General features: G+C 42.3%; 1 protein-coding gene across 9 annotated transcripts in view; it reads left to right on the forward strand.

Annotated features, from left to right (window-relative positions):
* KLHL13 (kelch like family member 13) overlaps nt 1-25,843 on the forward strand; it is a 60,448-nt gene continuing 34,605 nt past the window's right edge. For 2 of the 9 annotated variants that reach the window (XM_020795868.3, XM_020795870.3), the window contains exon 1: nt 15,877-25,344. In XM_020795868.3, coding sequence (XP_020651527.1) covers nt 25,265-25,344 — 80 coding nt within the window. In that variant the 5' untranslated portion in view covers nt 15,877-25,264. Of the gene's footprint in view, nt 221-8,440; nt 8,460-10,582; nt 10,643-14,674; nt 14,831-15,754; nt 15,827-15,876; nt 25,345-25,843 lie in introns of those variants that run through there. The other 7 variants (XM_020795869.3, XM_072981425.2, XM_020795871.3 and 4 more) reach the window with 7 other exon arrangements.

Raw genomic sequence — 25,843 nt, forward strand, 5'->3', positions numbered from 1 at the left:
GGGGCGGAGCTCCCCCGTTCCGGACTCGGGAGGACTTTTGAAAAGCTCCCGTAGCCGCTGCGGAGGGGGGGGAGGGGGGGAAAGGAGAGAGAGAGAAAGAGCCCAAGACGCGCCGGAGCGGCTCTCGGTCGCCCTCTCACCCTCCGGGGCCCTCCTCAACCCGCCCCGGGACTTGAGGGGGCCGCCGCCGCCACGACGACCACCACCACCACCAGCGCCGGTGAGGGAACGGGAGGGAGTTTTTTTTCCGTTTTTTTTGAGGGGGGGGAAAGAGACGCCTCGAAGAAAAGCGCGAGAGGGACGCTCGTTGTGAGGAGAAAAGGCGGAGGGCGGGGCCTCGCTCTTGTGTCCTCGCCTCTGATTGGCCGCGGAGGGGGAGCGAGGCGGCCGGTGTCTCTTTCCCCGCCTGTCAGGGCGCCGCCGATTGGCTGCGCTTTCCCCTGAGGAGAAAAAAAAAAGGCGCCGGGGGGGGGAGAGCGCCGTGATGGCCTCTCTTCGCCGTGATGGGGGAGTGGGCGGGGCTAAGAGAAGCGTTTCCTCCCCCTCCCCCTTTTAATGGAGGGGGGGCTAAAAAGCCTGGCTTCGTCCCCTTGGGGGGATGATTAAAGTCTTGAATTTGGAGGGGGGGGTTAAAGAGAAAGACTTCCTCAGGGCCCTCCTTCCCCTTTGGCTAGTTTGTGCACATGGGGGGGGGGGAAGGTAACCAACCAGTCTTAAATAAAGTTTAAATATTTTTTTTTGGGGGGGGTTATTTGATAATCTCTTCCCTTCCCCGAAGGAAAGCTGCTTTCTTTCTTTCTTCTAAAGGGAGGGGGGGTTCAACCAGTCCCTTCCACAGGCAGCTTGAGTTATGGGGTGGCGGAGAGAAAGAGTTTGCTTATTTCCAGTGATTCTCCCCAGCCCCCCCCTTTCTATAGCTCTTATTAGTGGGGAGAAGGATGATTACTTTCACCATGACCCCCTCCCCCCGGTCCCGGTGATTTCCTTGTCAGGGGAAAGAGAAAGTGAGCAATCCCTTCTCCTATAAAAACTGAATTATGGAGGTGGGGGGGGGAACCCTGGCAACATGAGATGTGATCCCTCTCCCCCCCCCCCCGCAATTGAATCTAAAATATGGATTCTTTGTTACTTTGCAATGGAAACTTTCCCTTCCCATTTTCATTGGAACTTAATTATTTGTAGGATGATTTCGACCTTGGAAACACCAGTTTCCCTTCCCAGAATTATGAGAGTGGGCAGGGTAAGGTTTTGTTGTGCCAGTCGGGAAGGGCATTAATGTGGTTCTTGTCCTGGACCTTGGTTGGGGTTTTGTACACTGGCTGTGCCATTTTGGTGTGTGATCTATTTGCAGAGTTTCTGGGATTCTAACTGAGCTGACAATGATGCAATATTACGCAGTATTGTTGTACTGATACTGATCTTTATGGCGTTAGTAGAAGCGAAAGAGAGCTGGAGAAAATTGGAATGAACAATTACTTTAATTTACATTGTCCTACTTTGTTATTATTATTGTTGCAAATACTCCGCCGCCACCAGTTCCTCTGAAATAACTGAAATACAAAGTTAAAGGATAACGTGCAATTAGAAAGGAATACATTTAAAACTGCAAAATGAAAAGGCATTTTAGAATTGTTACATGCACTTGTAAAGAAATGTGAAAGTCACAACTGCAGCAAGTGAGCTAAGTTTTAAGTTGTGGCGCTATAAGTGCTAAGCATTTATTCATAGATATGTTTATTCTTTTTATTTGCCTACTTTTCAGCTCTGTCTCTGTATTGCTAATCTGGCAAGGATGGGAAAGCTGTGGGTGAGAGAATAACCACTTAGTGAGATCATAGTTGAGATTTCAATTGGAAGCTGCTTTTTTCATATTGCGGTCAGTGAGTTGACCTCCCATCTGGGTGCATATGTGTGTTTTCGGGGTGGGGGGAAGGAATAAGTTTTCTACAAAAAAATGAAATTCCAATCTTTAAGCAGTTATGCATTAATACTTACATGAATTTTACATTTAAAGCATGTCTCATGGAAATAATCATTGTCTGGATTTTTTTAAAGTCTTACAATGCAGTGCAGCAAGTTTTCTTCCTTCTAATGGGTGGTGGATGTGAGCACATTGAACAGAATAGAAGGGAATCTTCTCTTCATCCAGCTGATGACACCGTGTGAAAGCAATTCCATGAGTGTGAACACTTCCTGGTATCCTTGGGCTGCCTCTTTGACCATCTGGAGACAAGGCTGGGGCATATTCTTTGCTCAGGAGATTCCAGGACATTGAAAAGTTGGATACACTATGCAGCTTCTGCTGTTCGGAGATTCCTTTTTAGGGGAAACATCTCTGTTGTCTTTGTCCACTTTTTCCTGGTATCCTTATATGTTCTTATGTTCTAATCATATAAGTTTAAAACTGGGTATAAGGTTGTGCTTGGCTTCAGGATGAGTTCTTAAAAGCACTGGTTTACAATATGTTTCTGCTGTGTCTCAGAATCTGTTCCCTTGTAATTGTATGGCCACTAAACTAATATTGTACTACAGTGGTGCCTCGCTTAACGAGCGCACCGTATAATGATAAAATCGCATAGCGATCCGTTTTTTCGGATCGCTAATGCGATCGCTCAGCGTTTTTTTAATGGGGAAAAATTCGCTTTGCGAAGACTGGTAAGCGTTTCGCTTACCGATCTTCGCAAAACGACCCCCGACGATCAGCTGTTCGGCGGCCAAAATGGCCGCCGGAAGCCGGGAAATGGCCCAAAATGGCCGCGCGCAGCGTTTTCGCACCCTCGTTAAGCGAGGCGAGGGCGCGAAAATGGCTGCCGGCCATCCTGAAGCTTCGCTGAACGGTGAGTATTTGGCCCATTTGGAACGCATTAAACGATGTTTAATGCGTTCCAATGGAAATCCCTGCCCCGTTCAGCGATGCTTCAGCATAGCGAAGGTTAATCCGGAACGGATTAACCTCGCTATGCGAGGCACCACTATACTAAGAAATTTTACACCCTCTCATTCTGAACACCATTAAGGCCCTGTTGAGGTTTTCCTGTTTTCTGCCAAAAGGCATTGAGGAGCTAAACCAGTGTTTTGTTGTTAAAAATTTGGTTCTCTTATGCTAGTTAAGTATTAAGACAAAAAAGGGTTTGCAGTTGAGTTGTTTTTTGTGTGTGAATTTCCCCTGCGTGTGTGTGTGTGTGTGTGTGTGCGTGTTTGCTTTTATGTTGTTAGTATGCACTTTTTCCAAAATATGCAAAAGAGGAAGCTCTTGGCTTTAGGCTGACTGCAAGTCATGAGTGCTTTATTTCATGACTTCTTAGTACATTTTGTAAATTTCACAATAACCTTGTGGAATAAAAAGTTCCTTTTCTGCATTTGTCAGCAAGAAGACGTGTGTAGTTAGAAGAGAAGGTCTCCTTCTCTGCTGGCAAAAGTCTCTATGAAGGCAGGGAGCTTGCTAGAATAGTAATTGGAAGTTTCCAGAGGTTACATAGAAGCTTACAGTATTTCTGTTTTCTTGCAGGGAAAAATTAGTTGACCCATGTGTAAGTACATTGTGTCATCTTTGAAACAAGCCTGTTATCTCTACCTAATGTTAGTAACAAGCAACTGTATTCAGTTGGCAGTGGTCCTGGCTCTGTAATCTTCATGCAGGTTATAAGTACATGGATGTCATGGTTCTCTGACCTTTCCGTGTTTTGATAGTGCAGTGATTCCCCCCCTCCACTGTTTACCTTTCAGGGGATAGATTTTTCTCCCCACATTATCTTCTTTCTACTTAACACCTGATTATTGACACACTGGATTACATCCAGGAAGGCCTTTTGGCTATTCAGGAAAGGACAGCTCATTGTTGTAGTTCCTTATATGTTCTTAAGGTACAGTAAGATCTTTTGTTGTTTTTCTTGCAAAGGATGAACCTTTGCAACCAGAAGGAGAGAAAGCTGCACAGAAACCCATTATATTGTTGTGTATTTCCAGGTCTACTAATCCCAGTAACCAGGAAGCAGTTGGTGCTCCATACGGAGATGGCCATGTGAATGCATTAGAAAACCTCCCATATGGCTAGGTTATAAAGCAGACTTTATCCCTGCACCACCGTATGCCATAATACATCTGTTCAACAGCATCACCAAGATTTTGCATCTTCTAACATGTCTCCCCCTCTGGAAGTTCTGCTCTTCACAAGCTAGGTTCTCCTGCCCTGGGTCTTGTCCTGCTCCCCAGTATGACTGGGGCAATGTAGACTACTCTAAAGTTAGATGTTGGCAAACATAAAAGGGGAAAGGCAAAATCTTGTGGTAAATCACTGGATTTATTTCAGTGTGAGCTTTTGTGGATCAAAGTTTGATTGTCCATACATTTACATCTTATGTCCCGACTTATAGCAACCCAAACAGGGTTTTTCAAGGTGAGATATTTAAGGAGTGGTTTTACCAGTCACACAACACCAGTGATTTTCCATGGCCGAATGGGGTTTCGAACCCTGTTCTCCAGAGTCCTAGTCCGTCACTCTGTCCAATACACCACAATTGGAATGGGCCTCCTGAAAAGGGCAATTACTGTTTGTGAGATAGCAGCCATTGAGAAATACTGTATATAGGTTTGTTTTAGGAGCACAGAGTGTACTGAATGATAGTATTGTACTGTTAAGAGGTGCCTTCATTTGATAGTGGGACTTAACACAATTTGCTGTTTCCATGTGCTACTGAATAAGTGGCTTATATGTAAATTCTGTTAGAGAGTTTTTAATTTTCCTTAAAACTAGTAGTCGGCTCCAGGTTTTTCAAATAAGTTTTATGCATTCTGCAAGAAAATAAAAATTAACTTCCAAATGTTTTAGTGTTCTATGTAGTGGTTATTTTCTTTTGGCTAACTATGCTGTGTGATCAGCAGTCACATCAGGTGATAATATGAATGGTGCTCACAGTAGGCCTGGAAGTGTGGGAGGGTTGTCCTGGAGGGTGCAAGAATTCAGACATGCTGGGTGGGGAGCAGGGAGAAAAGTTTGAAAGAAAGTGACTCTTTGTCTGGTGTTTCAGCGCCTTGCCTCTCACAAGGCCCGCCCTTGTGTGAGCTGTTCTGTACCGACTGCCTTTCATAAAGTATGCCTTTAATGAAGTATACCACCATGGCATGGCATTGGGGGGGGAGGGAATGACCTTTCCTTGCACAGAGCCATTACCTGCAGAGTCTGCCTGGAACAGAGTGAAAAGGAGGTCATGCCTTAGGCAGTTGCCTGCCAGAGGAAGCGATTTGTTGGTTCGTTCCCATGCTTGCGTTGGTGGTGTAGTCCTTGGGTTGCTCCTTGCATTATGGGCATCCTTTCTGCCATGAGACCTTCTGTTACGGAATATCTCTACTATGCATATATCTAATGCAGTATGGCATATAACTTACCTTAAGTGCATGCCATGCCTTAGGTCTTAATATTTCTCTTCACCTCAGGGATCTGACAGTGATGGTTGACTGGCATCTGAGCTAGCTTGCAAATGCTGAAAATTTGGATGTTGCTTCTTTGGCTGTAGCTCTTGTGACCATTGTTTGGGGGTCCTTTTGTATTGCTTGTCTTTGCAGTGTGCTGGGATTTGCAGAGGGAAATGCCATCGGAAGAGGTTGGATTCGCTTGTAAAGCGGATTCTGCTTTCCCCTGCAGTTTTTTTAGGTTGGCATGCAAGCTGGTCACCGTGTGGCTGGTTGTTGCAGCTTCAAGCATGCTGATAGGATTGGTGTGGGTAGGGGGACGCTCAGCTAGGTGTTCTGGGCAAGATTTAGCTGGGAAGATAGGTAACCATGATGATCATGTGACCATTCATTTAAATAACCAACCAGACCAGCCTACTTTCTTACACCTGACTAGCTATTCTTTGTAGTTGACAGTGAGGGTATATTTTCAGTTTCATACTGACATGACACCACACCGCTTGGGGCTGCTTCTTTTTTTGGGTTGCAGAAAAAGGAGGTTTTGTTTCTTTAGACAAAAAAAGGGAAGGTTTTACAGAATGCAAATATGGTGGTTTAAATTGATCTTTCTTTTTGTATATTCATTGAGCAGTATATATTTTAATTTTCATCTTAAGCGTTGTGGGAAATGGCCCATACAATAGGGTCAGTGTGGTTTAGCCAAGAATAAACGCACTGGACAGCAACAAGCAGGAAATTGTCATGGCTCAGAAGTGGGCATGCAGTCCCTTCTTGCCACAGCTGCTGAAGGTCAGAATCCTACCAGTGTATTCCAGTGGCTTGCCAACTTGTTTTGCACACCAGCCATCTAGTTAGAAATGTGAATATGGCTGTTTGTGTTTCCTCTCAACATAGGGCTTTTTTAAAAGAACAAATCTACCAGCACTTAGTTGATGATCAATTTTTTGAATCAACTGAGTGGAAACTTGGTTGCCTGTGGTGATAAAACTGTGTCTGGCTAAACAACTTTAAACTGGAGCTTTGCGCATTTGTGTAAATGTGAAGCTTCTTACACATAGATGCAGCATGTTCTTGGATGGGTACTCCATTTCCTGACACTGTGGTTGCAACTGCCCGTACACTTGTTCCACATGATAGAAGCCCTGGTCTGGTTTTAAAAAGAGTGCCTTGGTACCCTTTTTAAACTGCACTGGGGCCTCCATCCCAGCCAGGCAGTACTGGGGGGCTTCCTAGCTACTCATGGCATCAAGGTTGGGCCTTGTCCTGCAGCAAAACTGGAACTGTCCCGAGGCAAGATGAATGTCACTGCCCTGCTAGTGCTTTAGAGCAGTGGTCCCCAACCTTGGGCCTCCAGGTGTTTTTGGACTTCTACTCCCAGAAATCCTGGCCAGTAGAGGTGGTGGTGAAGGCTTTTGGAAGTAGAAGTCCAAGAACATATGGAGGCCCAAGATTGGGGACCACTGCTTTTAGAGGCTTCCCAGCCACCTTGCCATTGGCAGGGGGATAATACTTTTTGCAGTGGGGGCAGCTCAGGGGGCTCCCTTTTCACCTCATGGCAATTGGGTGAGACTGTAATGAACCCAGCCCTGTCAGTAGTGGGGGTACGGGGAACGGGAAGTTTCACTGCCCCACATCCTGCTTTACTTGGGGTTATCTGAAGTGTGTAGCTCCTGCCTCGGTAGACTAGAGAATTGTTGGTTTTTGTATGAAATAGCATTCTATCTTGTGAGGCTCTCAAACTGTCTGGAGTGGTGCAGTTGAGACAGAAGTTTTGGCCATAGAGAAGGCTGCCAAAATGCACCAGGAGGTTTTACTACAAGGAACTGTAAAATACGGTGCACCAGAAAATTGCAAACACCTTACTTCCTTTTCTTTGTTACAGTACATAAAAGAAGAAGGTGACTAGATGCTGGAGAGAATTTTCTGAAGGCAGGATCTGTTTTACATTGGAACAGACTATCCTAGAAGTGGTGGGCTCTTTTTCATTGGTGGTTTTAAAACAGATTTTTAATCAGACCTGCTTGTGTTTCAGCACACATAAGCAGATGGCTGCCCAAGTTTAGAGTCATGCATTTAGAGGAGATTGAACCAGGTGACAGTTAGGACCCCATTGAACTCCATGGTTCTGTTTACCTTTACATAAGAATAATTAGGAGAAGCATATGCTAATTAAGGTGAAGTCTGTTAAGCAGACAGAACTGATAATTGCAGTGAAACTTATGCCTCAGGCCAAGAGTAGGGTTGTGTGTGTCTGTTCCAAGTCGAGATCCAGCTTTTACATAATAGCAAGAGTCAATAATCAACCTCCCTGGAAATGGAGTTCTTTAAATAGCAACTCAGAGGCATCTCTGGAGATTTATAATGTACATAACCTTTAAAAAAATAAAATATATGTATGTTCTTTTCCCCAGGCTTCTGCTCAGTGTATTGGCTTTAAGCTTCTGGGAATGGTAAAGTATTGTATGGTACCACATTCCTATAATACTCTGCACTGGCATGGATATAGCTGAGAAACTGGGGTATAGGGCCTTTTGTGATATTAACACATGTGACTTACTGAGTTCTTCACTTGTGAATTATTGATATTGAATTTCTCCTGTGGCATGATTTTCCTGTGTAATTGGGATCAGTATGAAACCTGGATTCTAATTGGTGTATCTTAGAACCTTGCTGCTAAACTTGTATGTGCCTAGCTAAAATATGAAGCTTAGGCAAGGTGTGATGGGGCGGTCATAGAAAGCCCTCTTGCCCAGAAATTGAGCCCCCTGGCTTTAAAAGGCTTATTCTGCAACAGCCATGGATTTCAGATCATGTTCTGGGGCACTTAACAGTCCATCAGAATCCTGTTTGTAAATCTCAGATATAGGGATCCAGAATAAAAGCGAAGCATGTGGTCATTACAAAATACATACAGTATGCAAGAGTAGTTGATAATTTCATAGACCACTAAAAAAAATCCTACCATACAATCTACTAGCTTTCGTGGATCAGGGGTGTCCACTTCATCAGGCTTGTGCTGGTGTGAAGAACTTAAATTCTAAAAATTCATGGTAAGATGGATTTTGCCAGGCAAGTTTTTCTTACATGTAAGTCAGGAAAGATGCAGGTTGCATTAGATCCAAAATATGGTTTATCTTCTCTGAAATATATCTTGGCCACCTTCATCAATGTTTCCCCAAAACAACACATACCATGTTTCCCCGAAAATAAGACAGGGTCTTATATTAATTTTTGCTCCAAACGCATTATTTTCAGGGGTTATTTTATTTCTTTCATGTACAACAATCTACATTTATTCAAATGCAGTCACGTTATCTTTTGGTTGTTGCACAATGGTGTAGGGCAGGGTTTCACTTAACTAGGGCTTATTTTTGGGGTAGGGCTTATATTGCAAGCATCTTGAAAAATCATACTAGGGCTTATTTTCAGGTTAGGTCTTATTTTTGGGGAAACAGGGTAGCATGAGGAACATGTTGAGTGGGTGTAAGGGCAACTGTATTGCTTCAAGAGGGGCAGTGAGCCTAATTGGTGCCCCCCATGTCCTGACAGTGCACTTTTAAATATGCTTGTGAACTTTTGCACTGTCTGTAGACATCTCAGGGAATCTTCAGTAAAGGAAGCTTTGCAGTGAGTTCTTAGAAGCTAGAAAGTCTGAAAACCTTTGGGTTTAGCATTGGGTAGATCCGTATATGTAGGCAAATGAATATGTTTTGCATGCTGCTGGGCAAGTGCCTTCAAGCAGTGTGATCTAGAAGTAGTGAGATCTAGAACCCAGCCATTTCTAATGTACAATGCAGCCACACAATACAAAGCAGAATGGGCTGGTGCTGTTCTGCGGTCCTGCTGTACACTTCCCCATCCTAATAGATAATACATGACACATAAATTAACAACTGGGTAAGGCCAGCAGGTCATTTTCGATAGGTACCTATTGGAGAGAGGCTTCTGCTCACAGGCGGGAATGCATCTTGGTAGATCCAGCATGGTGTCTATGGTGCATTTGCTCTGTTTATCAAAGTGCCCACAGACAGCTTCTTTCAGGAGCAAACACTTGCAGAAAAACTAAGAGTTGCCTTGTGGAGCAGTTCGCGAAATAAAACTTTCAGACCTGTTTTTTCTTGCTTCTGCTTTTTGGTAGCAACTTGTTAGAAGTGGAACTGTTCGCTTTAGCTTTGTCAAGCTAGGGATGGGTGTGACCTGTATTACTGCAAGTTGGGGCCTATGTGGATGCACATGGGTATACTCCTTAACCCAGCTGTCCAAAGAGATCTGCAAAGATTACTGGCACGGCTGCCACACAGACTATGGTTCAGGATAGCTTTGTGGAAGGCAGTGTCTGTTAAATGAAGGCACCGGTCATCCCTCGAGAGTGAGCAAGGGGCTGTGATGCCTCCAGCCCTAGTAATAGCTTTAGTGACCTCTCCCATGCCCCACCTCCGTCATTCCTCATGTCTAAACTGCTCGTACAGTGGCAAGAACTTGGGGGAAGACTAGTCCAAGAAGAACGTCTGAGCTCAAACTAACACTCCATTCACGGTTAGACCTATTTCTCAAGGAGATGTTCTACCCTCATTGGAGGCGGTATCAGTATTTTCCAGTGTCTGGTGAACAAGAAGGCCCCTCTAAAGTTTATGGTGTAAACTTTATCCATTAAAGTATTCTGATTATTCTTAAATGCTGTCTGGATGCAAACTGCTCTCTTCATATTTTCTTTTCTCATTTTTCTAAAACCATTGACCTAGGCCTTCTGTTTAAGAATCTGGAGATTTTAACAAGCTGGTTGCTGACAAAAGTCAGCCGGTCAGAACCTTTATTGGCATACACAAAAAATCACATATACGAGTGATAGGATAGGATAACAACAAATTAATCAACTGAATCTACAAATTCGTTATCTGACAGAAGGCAATTACTGTATAGGCTTGGGCTGAATGAGGACTCGGAGGACTTCTTGAAACATGTTGTGGCTTTTGATGGGGTAGCTGGTCCCCTGATGTGCCCCCACCTTTCAGAAATTATCACGAAGAATTGCTGAAGAAATGAATTTTTTTCCTGATATCAAATATTTTAAGAACAATTTGCTGTGTTTTGTGAGACCCTGTAGGAGAATACCTTCTTCTACTTCCTCCTGAGAGCTTGTGTCTTTTTTTTTTCTTTTTTTTTCATTGTGCAGGTTTGCAAACAGCCAAGGAGGGCATATCAGTGCGTCCGAGATGATGTGGAGAGACACTTTGTGAGTAACGAAAGATTTTCATGTTGTATAAAAATAGTGACCCGGTAGAAATGAAGCAGAAATGCTTGACTTTATTCCATGTTCCTTAGGATAACTTGGATAAAACTTAATATTTTTGGGGTAGACTGGTTAAGGAAAAGCATGAATTTTGGGAGAGACTCATGCAGGGTATTACAGCCCACTTTAAGACTGAGATTAGGTAGAATGTTTGAGATTTAGATTGGATTCATTTGGCATGCTGCTGCAAACTCCTTAAAAGTATCTCACAATATGTAGAGCACATGGAGAGAGAGAGAATGCATTACAGTATTTGAAATTTGAAGACTCATACCCTACTTCAAACAGATCTGTTTTGGACTTTAGAAAGGTGTGGCTAATTAGTCTTAAAGGATATACTATGTATCTGTTAGGATGAGGAATCAAAAAGAATTATTTGAATATTATAGCAACCTGTTTTGGCTTCTGCCTTTTTGAATGGCTTTGAAGAAAAACAAAATAAAATAAAAGTTCTATTCAATAAATAGAGGTTACTGTTTCTGTTTAGTTAGGGGTGTTTGTTTGTTTGTGTATGTGTGTGTGTGTGTGTGTGTGTGTGAGAGAGAGAGAGAGAGAACACCTTGGCTTGAACTCTGGTGTGGAATATAAGCAGTACAGATGCCCATTCAGACATGAGTGAAACATTTATGGCTAATTTTGACTCTATTCTTTGTCTGCAGCTAGCAGTATGGTGTAATAATGACTCAATTCTTTGTTTTCAGTATTTATACTTGACCTTTCTAATTGTGTTCAAGGCAGATTAACACAGAGAAGGAAACAATGAACAACTGTAACCCAAAGTATGGATAAACCAGTGGCTAGAAAAGGAAACAGGCAGCAGCATGAAATTATTCAGTGATGATGATAATCTTAAAAAGGCAGTTTTCTAAGATTACAAGATAAAAGTTCATCTGGATTTCTTAGCTCAGAATTTCTCTGCTAAAGTGATGGCAAAACCCAACAAAACTATCTAAGTTCATAACTGAAGTCAATCTAAGGTTGCATTCCTTGACCAGCTTCCTTGGGAGGAAGCCCCATGGAACTCAGGGGAACTTACTTCTGAGGAGACCTGTTGTGAATTGTGCAATGAGGGAATTTTTTAAAGCATTCAACCCCATTTTCTACATCAAAACTGATTGCCCTGTTGATTTCACTTGTATCTAGTGGGCATCTTCTGCCTTCTCAAAATGACATTTCAGAAGCAGATTAAATCCTTGCAGTTGATTTTTCTGTCAAAAGTTCTACTCGAAGGTCTGGGACTGAGACATGCTTACAGCCTAAATCCATTAGGATGCCAGGGTCTGTGTACTTAGACAACTGAACACTTCCAATTTTAGCCCAATGCCAAAGAAGAGAGTTGGGCTGGGCCAAATGCAAATTGTTCTACAGCAGCTGGGTTTGTCGAGAGTAATTGTGAGCTTATAGGCTTCCAAGCGCACAGGGGAAATGTCCTCTTTTCGTCTTTTTGTGCTTCTTAAAAGCTTCAGAATATTTGCTTTTGCTGCAAGCATAAGGCTGCTTTACATTAACAGCTCCAGGAGTTATCAAGAAATCTTCTTTTCTAAATACAGTACTGTACTAGTGTAGTAGAGACTGAGAGAGCTACCAGGAGGGGTGTGGCGTTCTAGTATCTGTTTTTTATCCTGGTTATAAAGACTTTTGTGTCCTGGTTATAATATTAAGAATTAACTGGAAGTAAGACCTGTTGAACTCTATGGCTCTTTCTTCTGAGTGATTGTAATGTTAAACGTGCAGAAAATAAAAACATTGTGTTTACCATTAGTGAACTGAGCTATGAGATGCCTCAACATTTTTCTCTTTTTGTTTGCTATGTTTGCATAAAGGTTTCAGAATATATTACATAGAGCTTGCTCTACGTTTAGGCTGTTGTCTCCTCAGGCAAAACGGATTCTGTGGTTTTATTTTGCATCAGATTTTGTACGATGGTTTTTGCCAATTAGTCTATGCATTAAACCAGCTTTCTTCTCTTTTTTAATGAAAAGGAAAATTACCGAAGTTTTATTTCATGCATAACAGGTATTGCAGCATTTCCCAAAAGATAGTCATGTTAATCTACTTCAGTTGTCGTGGCAAAAACAAAAGCAAAAGAAAAGTCTTATGGCAAATCTGATTTATTTCAGTGTGAGCTTTGATGGAATGCAGCCCACTGCTTTAGACACAGAATAAAGTGTTTGAGCCCCAAGTTTGTAATTACAGTGTAAACAGGTGTGGGAGTCACAATATACAAAAATAACAAATAGCTGAAATCCTCTTGCTTAATGTAAGCAAAGTCATATGTTTTGGTCCTTTCTTCTCAAGTAAACAAAGTGCTTTTGCAATATTTCGGGGGACGCATGCACACACGCCCCTGAGAATTACAGTCTGTATATTTTATTTACTGATGGGGAACTGACTGAAACATACAACTTTGCTTATTATGCAAATTACGCAACAGGATTTCAGCCAGTGGACAGTCTACAATATGTTGCTTAAATAGTGTTTAAGGTTAGCAATATATGATACTATTCTGTGTTAATTTTAGTTGAAGCATTATATTTTGCTTTATAGGGACAGAGTCTGCATTACCTGTGTAGATAAAAATAAAGTAGTCTTGACACAGGAATGACAGATTGTATTTTAAAGGTGTTATTCATGCAGCTATTTGGAAAGTCTTTCTTTCTTTCTTTCTTTCTTTCTTTCTTTCTTTCTTTCTTTCTTTCTTTCTTTCTTTCTTTCTTTCTTTCTTTCTTTCTTTCTTTCTTTCTTTCTTTCTTTCTTTCTTTCGAACAGTCTATGTGAATTCATGGTCGAATGGCATGCAGAGGTTGTCTGTCTGGAGTTTTGTGAGCATGGAGCCCTGAAAACTTTTATCATGGCAGAGCAGATGGGTATGCTGCTGCCTATTGTAGTCCCCTCATCCCACTGGGATTATTTTGACTTGTTGCTGTTTTTGTTGTGTCAGCTGCTCGGAGAGGTTCTGTTACAGGCATGCTTATAAATAAGTAAATGTGGCAAGATTATGTGTTAAGAATGAGCAGAGTGATGAATTTGTGAACAGCGCTTCTCTTTTAAGTTGCATATTAATATCCATGCCAGTGGTATTCTGATGGTGTGACCTCCGGAGAGCTGGTGTAAATAAAGAGTAGGAATACACAACAGTGAGAGCGTGGTGGGCAGAATATTTAATTCAGGCTGGGAGGAATTAGATTCAACATCACCCCCACCCTATTCACCATAGCCATAAATTCACTGAGCCATATTGGGCCATTAATTCTCTATCAACCTAATTTATTGGACAGGATAATTTTCATGGATAAAATAGAGAACACTAGTTACTCCAAGGCCCTTGGAGGGGAGGGATCATGGGAGAAATGGGAAAAGAAAACAAAGTAAAATTACACTGGCAGATGTACAGGCTAATGGAGAATTGAGCGGAAGCATCAAATGCTATTTGCCTGGTGTAATCTGGGGTGGCCTTCACCAGTCCTGCAGCCTTGCCTCTGTGCCACCTACCCAGCTTATGTTGTTCATGCATTCTGTGCAACATCAAATAATTGCTTGCTTGCTCACCCCTGGCCCCCTGTGTGGTTTGGACTGTCTTGTCCCTTGGCTGTAGGAATCATCCTGGGTGTTGTGTCTGTGAAAGACAGCTGATTATTGAGGCAAGGCTTTCTTGCTTTCATAGCTCTCCTAAGTGGTAAAGAGGGTTGTCTTTGGGAGACGTTAAATCCAGAGTGAGTTCCAGGCTATTGAAGGTAGCAAAACAAAAGCTTTTGTCTTGCTAAGAACTGTGTTCTTTGATAAGACTCTTGTTGGAATCTGATAGCTGGTAAAAAAACAGAGGAGAAGTATTTTCAGTAGTTCATACAGACCTATGACAGCTTTTAAAGCCTGTTTCCTTTTCTTTTTGCAATGGCTAGTTCTTCATGCTCTAAAAGGGGAGGAGGAAAGACGGATGCATCAATGCCCTGTTTTTATCCCTGTTTTGAATTTCAGAGCCATGCACTTGCAAAAATGCATCAGCACTGGACATGAGAAGGAGCAGCTTTAAATGAACACAGACTTACTGAGACCTGCCATGGAATATAGAATCTGTTTTTGGTCCTTCCAAGTTGGCTGCCTCTAGGATCATAGGAGGCTGCCTTCTGCTGAGTAAGACTGTTAGTCTGTTGTCAACTCTGATCAACAGCTGCTTATTTGGGTTTCAGGCAGAATTCTTTCCTAGCCCTGCCTGGAGATCCCTGGTCATCTCTCTTACCCAGGGGACTAACTAAGCCCAAACCTATTTAGTTTCCGTGAGCAGATGAGATTGGTTGTGTGCAGAATGCCACGGCCTTAACTCTGCAGATGTAAAAATTCCTTTGTGACAATGTGATGAGAAGTGGCACTATCTATGGGAAGGAAGAGATTTAGAATTACTGATATAGTTTCTAGAGTGTCGCTGGAAAAGCCCTGTGTGTACACAAAACCCTTTGAATAACAAAGCCAGTGATACATTTTAAGGGTTGCCAGAGGTCTCCTTTGGTGGTCAAAAGGGAAGCTGATCAAAGCTCCTTAAGCTGTTTCATCTTGTGGATTTTTACTGCAGCCCAGGGAGCTGCCTCTCTTGAAGGAGGACAGTCTCTGATACTGAGTGTTGACTTTGCGCCTGACATAGTTGTTCTGCTAGATGCCTTTTTAAAAGGTTCCCACTCCCCTTTGGAATAATCATAAATGTACCAGCCCTTTCTGAGGTCAAGGGAATATTTGATATTGCAGTAGGTATTCGCTTTCAGACTTCCCTGAGATGAGCGGCCTCTGCAGAAGGGTACATATTCTGGCACTCGTTATTGGGCTTCATCATGTACTCCAGTGAATAGCGAATCTTTTGTCCACCCTTTCCTTGTTTAAAAACAAAAGCCTCATTTTCATGATGCAACAATGGATGGTCTTGGTGACACGACTGACCTCATGGGTAATTGACCTTCCCTCTTCGGTGAGCGCTACATCATTTGCTAAGATGACATGGTACACAAGGGTACCGTGCTTCCCTTTTAAAAACCATAGCATTAAAGTCTTATCTCCTTTGGTTAACAGGGGAGTAACTAACATTGACGGCATGGATCATTCTGTGCTCAGAAGGGAGGTGTCATCAGTGCTGCATGAAAGGTATGTGTTTGCCACAAAAGAATTGAGTTTGAAAATGTAATGCTGTGGTCTCAACGCTAATTGATATTTCCTCTTTCATACCCGGTTTTCTTCCTTCTGGAGGAAAACCTATGCCAAGAACTAAAATTGTTTCTGTGAAAAGTTTAAAAATACAAGGGAATGTCCACTTGGCCTCACTCTTGAAGGTGGTGGTTTCACTGGTTTGGGCTAGGGAAGTAGCTTTGCCTCTCTTGGGAAGCTCACCAGTGTTCGGATCTCTGCTTTGTGTACCAAAGGCTCTTGTTGGCATTTTTAGCATGTGGTCTGTTGTGATGTTTCTGCCAAATCAATTACATTATGTACGATGCTTGCTAAATGCCTGTTTGATCTTAAAACAAAATGGGAAGCTTGACTAGAAAATCATGGCTTTGGCAGAAGAATGGGGGCACATGCTGGTGATTTATAGGTCAGGATGGGCTGAAGGGTACGCTTCCATCACTTTTGACATCTTTCTCATGCCACATTCAAGTGTTGCCATAGTATTTATTATCAACAGTCATACCAGGATGGTTGGGAAAGATTCCTCTTTTCTCTACAATTGCCTTTTGATTGTCCTTTCTGAAGAGGCAGCTCTTGTTGGCTGGTTATTTCAAGTGAGAATGGCACCAAAATTGCAACAGTTACTGTATATGAAATGGTTAAAGTCCTCCAAATAGCTTCATTGCCTTTAATCACACCCATTTCAGGCACATGCCTCTTTTGCTTTCTTCTTTGCTCAGTTGGCACTGATTTCTGTATGGCTTTGAATTCTCAACTTTGTCTTTATCAGACAAACATAAAACAAAAACAAACAAACCCAAGAAACTGAAATCTTGTGGTGCCAGAAAGGCCAACTGCTCTATTTTAATGTGAGCTTTCGTGGATCAAGTCCACTTCCTCAGACATAAGAGTGAGACTCTATTGACCAGGCAAGAATTATCAGTATGCAAGGTAACAATAGCATAGCTGACCCAAGTAGCAAGTTGTGGAAATCAAGGGAGGATTTTGTACTTGCTAATGACTTAAGAACCTTTGATTGCTATGAAGTCCTTTTAAGTGAGTTTCTAGCATGTGTCTATAACCTTATCTCAGCTCTTGCTCATTCAAGTCTTGTTTTGTAGTGCCACCCCTAAAAGTTCATTTACACAGCAAGCCAGGTAGATTGAGATGTTCTGAAACAGGTTTTCATGTGTTTCAATTCCTAATGTCAGCTTCATGTATGTTAATTATTTTGCTTAGAGATTGTCCCACGTAGAGTGAAGAAGGCCATTGCTGGTCAAGGAGGGTGGAAGATGGGAGCTTCAGGCTTCCATGAAGCTTGTTCTGTCTCCATGAGAACGTTTATGTCCATTTGCAGGCCAGAGGCTGTAGAAATATTGGAGGCTACTCCTCCCTTTTTCCTAAAAATGCCTGGCTAAACAATATGGTATATGACTCCTAAAGCTGGTAAGGAATGGCTTATTTGAATATTTATTCCTCTGCAGCTGAGCTGGGCTGTTGAGGACAGGACATTTGGGAGATTACTCATTCATAGGGACACTGGAAGTCAGAGCTGACTTGATGGCACATAACAACAGAAATCCAGTCTGCACATTATTCCGCTGACACATTGGATGTAAGAGTGTAGCTTGTAGGGACCTTTTAATGCTGGTATAGGGTCTAAAGAGTTGACCCCTCAAATTGCTGAAGGTAATATGAAGCATTTTAAAAAAACAGTTTAATATAACAGTTTGGTTTTTGATCCAGAGAGAGTATTTTGAGCTTCCATCTACAGCTCTGAATGCTAACTATTTCTAAACATCTGAGATTATTGGGTGATGGTTTAAATCAAGGAGGAAAAACATGCTAAATTTTGTGAGTTGGCAATTGGGATCAGCTGATCTTTCTGCATGATAAGGAATGCAAATATTGGGTTTTGATCTGAATCCCTGGAAAGATATGAAGTGCAAAATGTATTCTGGATATATCCCCAGCCTAAATTTTAATCTGTGGTCTGTAGGTCTGTAGTTGATATAACAGTAGACTTCCTACTGTAGTTTATTCATTACCAGAAGACTTTGAATGGGTTTTCGTCATGAAATGTGTTGTAATGATTATCATGGCAGGTTGGAGCAACATTTCTAGAAGGTAAAAAAAAAGTGTTCCTCTCTGCTTTAGACTTTATTTGTATTAGAGCAGTTCACAATTCAGAATCACAGATGCCCATGAAATATAGGCAAAATTAAAAAATCAATTAAAATGTAAAGTGTAGCTTGAATTTACTGGGAGAGGCCCCAGTCTCGTGTTTACTGTCCATATTATTCTCTCTCAAAATGCCAGATGTTCCAGCACCATTCTGATTCTAGGCAAACTGGCAGTGTGTGTGTGTGTGTGCTTTGTGTGCTTTCTGCCTTATAAAAAATGTTTCATCTGCAAGTGAGTAATTTCAAGGAAATAAACTTGCTGTACATCTGAATATGGCTTTTGGAAGGTCTTAAATAACATGGTTAGGCACATGGCAAAAGAGGATAGTGCATCTGCCACAGTTAAATGTGTGCATGTGTGTCAAAGCATTATACACACCTGGAACAGTCGTCTTACAGATATAATTCTAGGTCTCTGATAGGCATAGGCTTTATGAAAAAGGTTCATGTAAGGTTCAAACTATGTCCCTTCGTCATAGTGTCTGAACCCAAGAAAATTCTGCTCTAAAACCCTGTTCAGAAATCTTCAGCACACATTTATTTCAATTTCAGTCATGTAGTTTTCCTAGATTTGGAGAAATAAAATGTTTCAAACATGCACCCCAAATCTCTGCCCTATACAAACCTGGTTGCTACTTTGAATAATAATGAGTGCTTTTTAATTAGCCACCTAGTACATAATTTGCTTGTCAAATTGTTATTCAGATCTTGAGGGCTGAGACTTCCTTGTCAGCTGGATAACATCATGTAACCTGAAGCGTTTTCTGGCAGTGCAGTTGTTTGTTAGCGGCAAAATGAGTTGTTCCGTAAAAGAAGGAGACCAGAGTAGTAGTTGAATGCCAGATGACATCTTTGTTTTAATAACTTGTTTTCAGTGCATTTCCAAAGGATTTAGTTCCCCTCCGCCACCTGAATGCTTCTGAGATGGCTGAGCTGCTGGAAGGAACTGTGGGATGCAAGTGTGTGTGTGTGTCCTTTGTGTTCCCTATATTGTATGTTGATGATGGTAGCTCTGGTGTGATCTCACGTTAATAGGCTTTCCACTAACTGGCCCTCATTGGCCACTGAAACAAATGAACCTGGTAAGGCAAAACATGCAAATTCCATTGATTCAGTGGGTCTACTCTGCATGAGATGAAGAATTGGGTTTAGATGATAGAAGCTACCGGTGTGCAATCTTGAAGCCATGGCCAGTTGCATCATTGGGGGCTGGCTGAACAGTTTACAATTTTTCCTTTCTCTAGCTTTTTGGTAACTTGAGGCAGTCTATTTTTTTGCTTACCTTGATACCTCCTGAACCAGCTAAATATTTTTAAAATGAGCAATTAAAATCCTAATGTTTGTGTCCACACACTGGGTTGCAGGAATAATTTAGATGTCATGTTGTTCTTCCACTTTGTATGGTTCAGATAGCTTTTGGCTGCTGGGCATTTGACCTTTCCCATTTAAACAGGACACATAGATGTCCATGTAAGTACATTTTGTTACTGTAATCTGTTCACATTAATACCAGAAGGTGGCATTGCTGGTTTTGAGTGAACATGATTGCCTCTCTTTCTGAGGCTTTGTTGTTTAGTACATTTTAGCCTTGTTTTTGTCACCTGCAGTAGCACCTTCTGGTATTGAATGTCTCCATGATAGAGAGAAATACCATCTGCCTTTGTTTAGATTTTCACCTGATTAATTTGTAACTTTGGCAAGACAAAACCCACCTTTTTAGAAATGTGAAGCATAAAAAATTGGATTTAAAAGGAACTCAGAAAAACACAGATTTTCTTTGAAAAATGTTGGATTATTGTATCCTACACAGAAACGTATTTTCATGAAATCCCTTTTGAGTTTAGTGGAACTTACTTGCTGATTAAATGGCTAATGGTTTTAAATATATTAAAAGAAAATCCAAAATCCATATATATTTAGCCATTAGAATAGTACAAAATAAAAATTGTGTCCAAATGCCTGAATTATCTTATCAAGAAAGCTTCAAGCCAAACCATTGTTATAATGTTAGATGAAGATGGTTTTTTAATTTTTTTGAGTTTTGTGTGTGTGTGTGTGTGTGTGTGTGTGTGTGTGTGTATCTTTGTGTGTTTGAGAATGAGCGAGAGGTGATTAAATCTGAGCTGTCTCAGAATACACCAAGAAAAGGATATTATGGTGGTGATGAAGCTGTTATAATTAGGGGTCCAGTTCTTATAAATGCTCCCAGCAATCTAGGTCCACAGTTTGGTGCACCAAAAGATCCTTCTGCATTTTTTTCTTGGAGCAATAGGATTTCAGAATCCTGAATGTTTTGTGGCTTTATTTTGATCACGAGCTTTGTATCTCTGGCCAACATGTCTGAGAGGGATCAACAGTGCCCTGTATTGACCCATGACTGAACTGTAGAATAATTTGAGGTTAAGTTCCTATCTTAGCTCAGTGGTTCCCTAACATGAGGGCCCCTGGACATTCTTGGACTACAGTATAACACACAGATACACTGACCATTGGTTGTGCTGGCTAGGACTTCTTGGTGTTGCAGTCTGAGAACACGTGAGTCTCCACGTTTGGGTATTCCTCTCTTAAATGAATGTCTCTGTTTCTTTTGCGGCCGAGTGCCTGGCTGTTTTCTCCAGAAATGCATTGTACTTCCCAGACAGCTCTAATAAAACTGTAGCTGCAGATTGCATGTTCTTATCTGTGTGTCAGATGCACAGAACCTATTACGTTGAGAACTCACTGGAGTTTTTTCTTCCTTCCTTCCTAATAGCTTCTGTTAGTCTGGAAAAATGTGGAGTGCTACACCCCCAGACTGAAATAAAGTTCTCAAATGCTCCCGAGACATGTATATGCTTACAGTGTGGGTGGGCGCAAATGATTACAACTTATGTGAGGGCATTTTGGAGGAACCTGGGGTCCCCCATTAGTGACCCTGAAGTATGCCTTCTGCTGCTTATTTTAACAACATAGCTGAAGAGAACTAGTTATATGTGTTGTCTTTGCAAAGGTCTACCACAAGCGTGTTCTGGGGAATACTGAATAGTTACAGATGACCTTTTGCTTAAACAAGGTCTAGAAAACATAGTTCGATGCTAACCAAACATGTATCTCTTACTCTTTTGTCCCTGGACAGCAATGGCATGTCTTTAGAAAAACAGGCACAATCCTGACTCAGTATATGCAAGCCTACAAGCTGAACCACCCTCTTCCTCAAAAGTCTTTGTCACATCAGATATTTGGAGAAGAAAGACTGTATGAGACAAGAACGGGAGGAAAGTCCCTGGGGTGTTAATTTTTGCCTAGTATTCAGTGACTCTGAACGGGAAGCAAAACAAGCATCTTGATGTCTTGTCCTGCACTGCAAGACAACACTCTGGTTAGTTAATTCAGGTCACAGGAGTTGTCCTTGAACTTCCTGCATGTTCTTTCCAGTGAGTCTTTCTATAGTGCATGCATGGGGGCTCAGGAGGTTAACAGCAGCAGAACTGCTGGATAGCTCAGTGGTTAAGGTATGCAGAGCCAGAGGTTGGGATTTTGATTCCATACTGTGCCTCCTTGATAGTGGCTGGACTCAATGATCCATAGGGTCTCTTCCAGCTCTGCAGTTCTATGGTTCTAAGAATAAAGGCAACAGCAGCAGAATGAAAGCAAACATGGTCTGTTTGCTTCTAAACTTTGGAGCCAGCTCTTAGTCTCCCTGCTCGTTTCTGCTCACATTCTTTGTTCTCTTAGGTTTAGAAGGAAAATACAGTATACTTTGTTGAGCCCAAACATTCAGCTTCCTTTTCATTCTGCTCAAGCTCAGCTCTATGTAGGCAGAACATAAATGCAGTTGCTTTCAGTCTGCAAAAATCTTAGTGCCATATTTCCAAATGTGTTGCTAACCTGTAGTGTGATCATTTGCCAAGTATATGTTTTCAAAACTACTTTGGAGGGGAGACATTTAGAAATCAAACAGGTTTATCCAGAAATGATAAAGCCAATTAAGAACAAAAATGTATGGGCAGAGCTGCATGGCAAAAACCTGTACTGCCAGTTCAGCACCTTGGCACCCAAATGGCAAGCGTTATTAATACAGTATCTCCCAACAGAAGGCATATGGTAGCTTGAGGTCTCAGACTTTTCCATTACTTCTTCCCCGTATGTGCTGTGCATTCTGTGATTCACCACATTTGTCTCTTTAGTCAGTCAGGGAAATCGTGATGAGCCTTAGATGTTATTGTATTTCAGATTCCCCTTTTTCCATCACAAGGGCTGACGACATTCTCACTTTTGAGGGGCGTATAGCTCTTTGTCTGAAATGTGTTATTTAGTCTTCCAGATACTGGTGTGTGCATATTTCTAGTTTTATTTAATCGTAATGCGTATGATTTTGTATGCTAGCCTACAGTGTGCTGTTTGCAGGTCTACTATGCACAGTCTGTTTCCTTTAGAAATAAAAAATGTTTGTGCCAGAGCATAGTGCTGCTGTCTGCATCCCCAGTTAATTTTGTATCTGTGTGTATATGGTAAAAGGATGTGGCGCCATGCAGAAAATGCAGCCCACCATCTGTTCAGATTGCTTCCCTGGAGAAAGATGAGTCTGCAGCTGTTTGAGCTGCTGTATCCGAGGCTTTCATTTCTATTTAGGGCCATAAGGCAAAAGAGAAGTGGAAGGTCAACTAGTCTATCCTCCTGCTGCAAAGCATGATCGTGTCATGAATCAGATCTTCCACATGTTATTGGAAGAGCTGTAGATTAGTAGTAAAACTCCCAGAAACCTTACCGCTTGTTGTACTGGCCAGTGATTTATTGGAGTTGTAGTCCAAGAACATCTGGTGACCCATGGTAGGGAACCACTGACTTAGAAGAACACTTCGGACAAGTGAGCCAAATTTCATTCCAGAACTGGAGAGAGTCACTGGTGGTCTTCTTATTTGACAAATATCTTCCATCTCCCCATAAGCTGATCGTGAGCCTGGGGGTGGGGATCTATTTAGTTTCCCAAAGAGAGAATTTTCTTATTTGTCTGCGGCATGGTATTTCATTGCTACGAATATCTCCTTTTCAACCTATTGAAAATTGTTACTCTTGTTTTCTCGAATCACAGTCTGTTTAATTGTGTTGAAATAGTATAATAACTCATTGTTTGTTCGTTGTATCTGTTTTTTCATTTGTGGAGTGAGTGGCCCTGAGCCGCAGCCTTGGGTGCATATTGGGAGACAATATGATTCACGATGACTTTCTGAGTTGCAGTCCTTTGCGGGGTGGGTCCAGAGCTGAGGAATGCTGAGTGTCTCAGAAAGTTTACTCTTCTTGTGGCTTGACTAACCTTGGCTACTGGTGAAAATTGATTATTTACACCCTTGCCTCCATAATGCCTTCTGTACTGATGCTTAGCAGAGTTAGCACATTCTGTTGTTTCATAAGCAGCAACCTTGCATTTGCTTCTACAGCCAGGTAGTGCTTCAGCTTGAACAGCAGGTGACCTCATTGCCCTTCATCTCTCTCACTGTCTCTCTCTTTCTCTCTCTCTCTCTCTTGTGTGCTCTGCGTTTGTGTGTGTTGAAGGTGGGAGATGTTCTCTTACTGTTCCCTTAAGGTTTGCTAATTTTGATGCTTTGAGTGGGCCATGCTGCATGAAGAATGCCAGTCTGGCATGAGAGAGATTGTGAAGATTACATAATGTGTATGTTGTAGGTATACATTGCAAATATAGCCAACATCTCTTGGGCACGTCATGCAGAAGATTCGCAGAAGGTGGCAGGGTCCAGTCTGTTGAGCTGTCTATGTAAATTAGCATAGTTCATGCACTGTCGGTAGTGCACGCATAAAAAGTAGACACCGCTCTGCATGCAAATGTGAGACTGCAATCCAACTTCGTAGAATCAGTATTTGGTGTTCACTGCATGCTTCAGTAAATCTGTTTTTATCGGCAATCAGTCTGAACTGGTCTTATCAGCAAAACTAGATTGTTATAGTCTTGCAAGATTTGAGTGTGTGTAGTTTTAATATCTCACGATTTAGAATGAAGTGCTAGAGATAACAGAGTTCAGCTCACATACGGCATGTGCCCTTCTGATTTGAAATGTCCATTCTGAGCAACATGCTTGCCATGTTCACACATTATTCCATCTCTTCTGCATGCTGGGTAAGATTAGGATTATTGGATTTATAACTAAGCATCTTTACATTCATGTTTGGGCTTCATCTGGACAGTGGTGCTACAACTGCAGTTTTTCATGACTTGCAAACCAACAGAAGATAGCAGGGTGAAGCCCGGCAAAAATACCCATCATCCAAGAATGAAAGAAGCACTTTAGCTATTGTTGCCATTTGTATTACAGTTTGATTATTCTCTGAGGAGGTGTTTAGCCATGCTGCTGAACAGGAGCCTGCTCTGGTGGCAGCTTGCCACAGCGAGAGAAGCATGCTCTGAAGCCCATAAAAACCAGGGACGGAGCCCACTTGCAGACCTACCATTCTAGTATGTTAGCATTGGTGCTTCTCTGTAGGTGTAGCTGTTGACACCCCTTTCCATCACCTCTCTGGGATTTGGAGTAAAATTTCTTGCCGTCCTATAGCCGTCTCCTCTCACCCCCTTTAGAATAAGTCCTCCGCATAGAGTTGTTGTTTTCTCAGGTGGATAAATGGTCTCTTTAAGTGCACTTTTCAAAAATGCATGCACATGCGTCCCCCGGTAGCTGCTTGCCCCTGGAGGTCACCACCAAACAGACCACAGACGAGGGTGTATGTGACGGACACCTGCATGCCCCGTTGCTTCGTCAGGACTTCAGGCAGTCTGTGAGCTCTCATGGGGAGGGGGGGCTGCTCTGTTTGATTGTTGATCTCGTCCTTGCGAGGACGGTTGCGAGCCACACATTGCTCTCCATTTCCCTGCTGCAGACAGAAGACGGAGAGCAACATTTATGTTCCCAGGGTGTCTTGTAAAATGCATGAGCGTATTCCTCATCTCGCCTGGAAGTCGCAGGCAGGCAAAATGAGAGCGCCTGGACTCTGAAGAGATCTGGAGCAACGTGCAGGAAACCGCAGAAATGTATCCTTGCACTTTCGTTCCGTCTCTATAACGATGGATTAGAAAAGACTGCTTCCCCCCCCCCTCTTTTCCTCCCCTTCTAAAGAATATATGTATATCTTATTTGTGGTAGGCTTTTTCCATCATGGCATTCTTGCATTGTTTGGCTCTCGCGCAACAGACGGAAAGCGAGCGGCTGTCTTTGGTCCCTGATCTTTCTTAGCCGCGTGGCCCAAGGCTATGCTGAGATTCCTCTCCCACTTGTCTTGTTGCAGCCCAAAGGAGGAATGTTCAGAGGATGACAAGTGTATTCTGAGTCGGTATGTGGCTTTGTTTTCATTATGGAACCTGTCTCTTTTCCCCCTTCCCCTTCCTCTTTCTTTTCTTTTTTTTCCTGCTACTATTGGTCAGAAATCAGGTTAATAGGGACAGAATGTAGTACAGTGCTGCAGTGTGAAGGTAGAACAATAGCGGTACAAGGCTGTTCTTTGAGTGGGAGGGAGCGAGACAATCTTATTGTAGACTAAAGCTGCATTGTGAACTGTGCAGTCCCTCCCTTCCTTCCTTCCTTCCTTCCTCCCTTTCTCTCTCTCTCTCTCTCTCTCTCTCTCTTTCTCCCTCCCTCTAGCCTTTTAAAAATATATACTGCAGTCAATACTTCCCTACTGAGGTGGCACCCTTCTGGAGTAGGAGTGATGGCTAGGCATCGTCTCGCTGCTTTAGGGGGATGGCTGGGTTTGAAAACGAGGTGCCTTGCAGCCCCCTTTCCTGGATTGGAAGCCTTGGTTTAAGGTCATTGGCAAGCTCCTTTGGCTCGTT

The sequence above is a fragment of the Pogona vitticeps genome, chromosome 11 (genome assembly GCF_051106095.1).
Source record: "Pogona vitticeps strain Pit_001003342236 chromosome 11, PviZW2.1, whole genome shotgun sequence".
In the NCBI taxonomy this organism is placed as follows: Eukaryota; Metazoa; Chordata; class Lepidosauria; order Squamata; family Agamidae; genus Pogona; species Pogona vitticeps.